Source organism: Choristoneura fumiferana, chromosome 20, assembly GCF_025370935.1.
Source record: "Choristoneura fumiferana chromosome 20, NRCan_CFum_1, whole genome shotgun sequence".
In the NCBI taxonomy this organism is placed as follows: Eukaryota; Metazoa; Arthropoda; class Insecta; order Lepidoptera; family Tortricidae; genus Choristoneura; species Choristoneura fumiferana.
This window is the reverse complement of record NC_133491.1, coordinates 8,233,647-8,237,769: the sequence shown is the minus strand read 5'-3', so window position 1 is coordinate 8,237,769 and position 4,123 is coordinate 8,233,647. Positions and strand designations below refer to the sequence as shown.

The window sequence follows — 4,123 nt, the reverse complement described above, 5'->3', positions numbered from 1 at the left end:
CACCATTGAATTGCTTCGCAGGTTTGTGCAGGTTTCCTCACGATGTTTTCCTTCACCGCAAAGCTCGTGGTAAATTTCAAATGTAATTCCGCACATGAATTTGGAAAAACTCAGAGGTGCGAGCCGGGGTTTGAACCCACAACCCTCTGTTTGAGAGGCGATAGGTCAAACCACTAGGCCACCACGGCTTTTTTCAAAGTAGCTAATATAAATAAGTTATTATGACCATGGGAAAAACCTTCAATAAAATATTTTTATTAAATAATTCAATATTTTTTCAGATCTAATAACAAAACAAGAATGTTAGTTAGTAGGTAATCAATTATCAGCAAGCACATAAATAACCGTAACTGGTGTAGTCATCGATAATACTTTTTATTAACGATGTGTATTTCCGAACAGCATTAGATTTTTCTTCATCTGTCGACAATATCTGCTTGCTTCTGACGTGGCCTTGTTGTTGCAAACCATTTGACAACCAAAGAGCGGTATTGGCCACTATGAAAACAGCGGGCCCAACAACTTTTAAATCACTTTCAAATGATTCTTTAGGATAAATATTAGCAGCATCTTTTCCCGCTGCACGAAGATAGCTTTCAAAGGTTTTATAGTAAGTGTCCAAGAGCATGCCAACATGGTTATGTCTCAAGTCTGAATCAGTGCTGCTGGTGATGAGATATAAGATGTCGTACGCTGGACTACACATACGACTAGATTGGTAGTCAATGAGACAAGCTTCCGAAAGCTTAAAATCCTGAAATAAAATTTAATTATAACTACTTGTCATTATCTTGTAGGAATATAAACACCTTTAATTCATAATGACAGCTTGTTATATATATATATCAGTCACGCCAACAAATATGGTAAAAAAATAAAAAAGTTTTTCAGGTTAGGTACCTTCCATAGACGTAAAGTGGGGGTGTTTTTTTTCCTCGACTAACTCTATAGGGTGGGGTATCGTATAGTTATTATAAACATATAATAATTGTACGAAATAATTATTAACGTATTTTTTTCCCGAGGAAACTACCCAATTATACATTTTACTTACTATGTATTTAAAAAGGATGTTTTCTTTCCAAATATCACCGTGGCAAATACATGTTTCCGCTACAGACTCTGTTGCTTGCCTAATATACTTAGCGCAGTTACTTTCAAGATAAGATAATATTGATACATACTCCGTGTTGCAAAATTTATCTAACGCTTTTTGGAGTCTGTCCTTCAAGACATCAAAAAATCTTTTATCAGTACTTTCATTTAGTGGCACACATTTTTCTTCTATTTCACAAAACAACTTACTATCCGTCTGTTTTAAAATAAATGACAATGCATGGAACTTGGCTAGTGCTTTTACGGATACGAGTATATGATCCAAATCTAAAAATGCTCCTTCAGAGTATGGCTTATATCCAGTTTCACGCATATCTTGCATTACTATTACTTCCTCACAGTATTTATTACTCGTATAATAACATCGAGGTATTATGTAGTGGTTTTCTGTCAAGCCTTTCTGCATTTCTTGGTACTTGCTAAGTACTGTGCTGTAAACAAATATTTCTCTGTCGAACATCCGCGTCACTGCATCGCTTAAGCGAAATCTCTTATCAGTTGGAGCTAATTTCAACACTAATTGAATAGTTACTTCTTCTCTGTTCACATTGCCACCAGTCAAAGTGAATGGCACTAGAACGCCAAAGTAATTTTGGCCGACACTTTCGAAGTTGTGAACAGAATAATTCCAATCTGTAATACCACAAGACTCTGCCACGACCTTTAAAATTTCAATAACATTGTACTCCGTTAATACGGTACTCGCGTCCATGTTCATAATCTGTTATAAATTTATAGGTTATTTTATCTTGCTTGTCAACCTTTAACTCTATTTGCAATGGCAACATCGAGCAGACGACTGTATGCCACAGATGAAGTTTTTACTTTATCTGTGGTAACAACGAGCTGAATATAACCTCGAGTTCATCGACATCTAATGCTCGAGTTTTATTTGTATAACTGCTGTCCTACATATCAGAGTAGGTATCAGTGACATGTCAGAATCAACTGCATAATATATACTGTAATTACCCCTTTATTAACCGACTTAAAAAAGAGGAGGTAATCAATTCGGTTTACACATTGATATTTTCATTGATTGTTGGGTGTTAGGAATACGAGTACCTACTATATTAGAGAAAAGTAATAATTTAAAAAATGCTCCTCCAAGTTTTAAAAAGAAATGTTGTACCTACTCCAGCAGCCTTTGAAGATACGGAACTCCTGCTACAAAGTGTAGTGTAGGGTTGACGCTTCAGAGCAATCAATTTACAAGATACCTACATAAGTAAAGTCGTACTTATGCACACCATTCAACACAACGATAACTAAGTAAATAGGTAAATACTTACTTGGATTTAATATTTTTGTATAAAGTAAATAAAGCGCCCGAGAAATTAATATTTACGCGATGTCAATATAAATTGCTGCTGCTGCTATTAAAATATGCTAAGCGCCGGGGAAGGATTGTCCCTCAAAGATTTAAATGTATGCAAATATAAAATGAACTGTCACCTCGTTTCACTGATTTAACGCTTCCACAGACGCTGAACCGTGTTAAGCGTGGCACTAAGTTTAGATTAACTCTCTGGAAACGAAAAGGGGTCCATATTGGCTCATATACAATTTTTTATTCGATTATTTATAATACCGCTTTTTAATCATAATCATCATTTCTCCAAAAATAGTTTGTTATATATTTTTAAAAGAATTATTTTTACTAGTACCTACATTGTTCATAATGATAAATATTTGAGATTTTTTTTATTTATAAACTTATTTCATATAACCATCGCAGTTCTAACCTAGCCTAACCCACTTTTCTGGCAGGATTTCGGTTCCGTGAGGGTCGCAGTTCTAACCTAACCTAACCCATTCTTGGCAGCATTTAGGTTTTGTGAAGTTCACAGATCTTACCTAACTGGCTTTTCTGGCTTTTTTGTTTTTTATTTATCTTCTTATTTTGAATTTACTTGCATTTATGTAGGTAGGTATTATGAAAACTGAAACTGAACTTATGATTAATGAAACTTATGAATAAACAAAGGTATATTTTAAAATCTATATAATACCAAATGTTATTGCCTGAAATCGATATGTTGAATAGTGATATATACATAAATGGCAGTAATAGAGGTATTTATGTTGAATGAAATTATAAGTATAATAAATTCGGAGTTCCAGTGATTATTGACCAAAATAAAAATTTATAATGATCATTAGGATGTAAAATTGTATGAGATACATTTTCGATGTTTCAATAATCGAATTTGCAATTTTATATGAACTTTGGCGCACCCGTCTTTATTACCCTTGAAGTTCTTGCGTAGTCACATCACAAGTGGTTTTTTTTTTCTAACTACCGGACTCCGCTTGTTGCTTCAACGGCATACCTATTAGCGTTCATAGTATTCATAAAAGAGAAGGGTATTGTTAGGATTGTTGGCGTCCAATATTCTAAACCAGCTGCCCGAGAGACTCACTGACCCCCAAATGGAACGGACAACCCCGTAAATAATAAGTAAATAATAAATATTTATTTAAAAAAGACACAAATTTTCTAAAAATACGCCGTTTGCTAATTAAACGAGCAATATTTGTTTTTAAACATACTATTTGTTGCTAAAATGGACATCAAAACTAAAAGCGACAGCCACTCAGGTTTACTTTACATTTGGGAATATGCATTTTTTTCTGTTGCCTAACATCGAACAAAGCATAACTACTTTTATATAAATGTCCACAATTTTAATTAGCAACTAAGAATTCCACAATAGACCAACGTTCGCATGAAGCAACTAAAATGTGAGTTGCTGCCCAATGTATATTTCAGAATTAAATTATTATTATTTTTTAATTTATGACGGTGGAAGCATTCTACACTTCCACTGAACGTAGATATAGTTAGTGTTTAGTTTTGTAACCAAGGGACCCCATACATCCCTGTGTTATTTTTATTATTATTTTGTAATTTTTTCTTTAATTGTATTGTGTAGTTTTTAAGTATTGTAATTGTAATTAATTTATTTTTAAAAATTACTTTGCCATGTTTCTTGCGACGCATTCT

General features: G+C 33.6%; 1 protein-coding gene across 1 annotated transcript; it reads right to left on the bottom strand.

Annotated features, from left to right (window-relative positions):
• Window positions 1-217: 217 nt before the first annotated feature.
• On the bottom strand, window positions 218-1,859 carry LOC141439026 (uncharacterized). The gene is made up of 2 exons (XM_074103135.1): window positions 1,055-1,859; window positions 218-754 (listed from the first exon to the last, which is right to left on the bottom strand). Exons 1-2 carry the CDS (start codon window positions 1,832-1,834, stop codon window positions 326-328), a joined length of 1,209 nt encoding a protein of 402 aa, XP_073959236.1. The 5' UTR covers window positions 1,835-1,859; the 3' UTR covers window positions 218-325.
• Window positions 1,860-4,123: the final 2,264 nt, after the last annotated feature.

Coding starts and splice junctions, on each gene's coding strand:
- LOC141439026 (XM_074103135.1), bottom strand. CDS start 1,834: ATGAACATGGACGCGAGTACCGTATTAACGGAGTACAATGTTATTGAA. Junction 755..1,054: donor ACATCCTTTTTAAATACATA/GTAAGTAAAATG, acceptor ATTTTATTTCAG/GATTTTAAGCTTTCGGAAGC.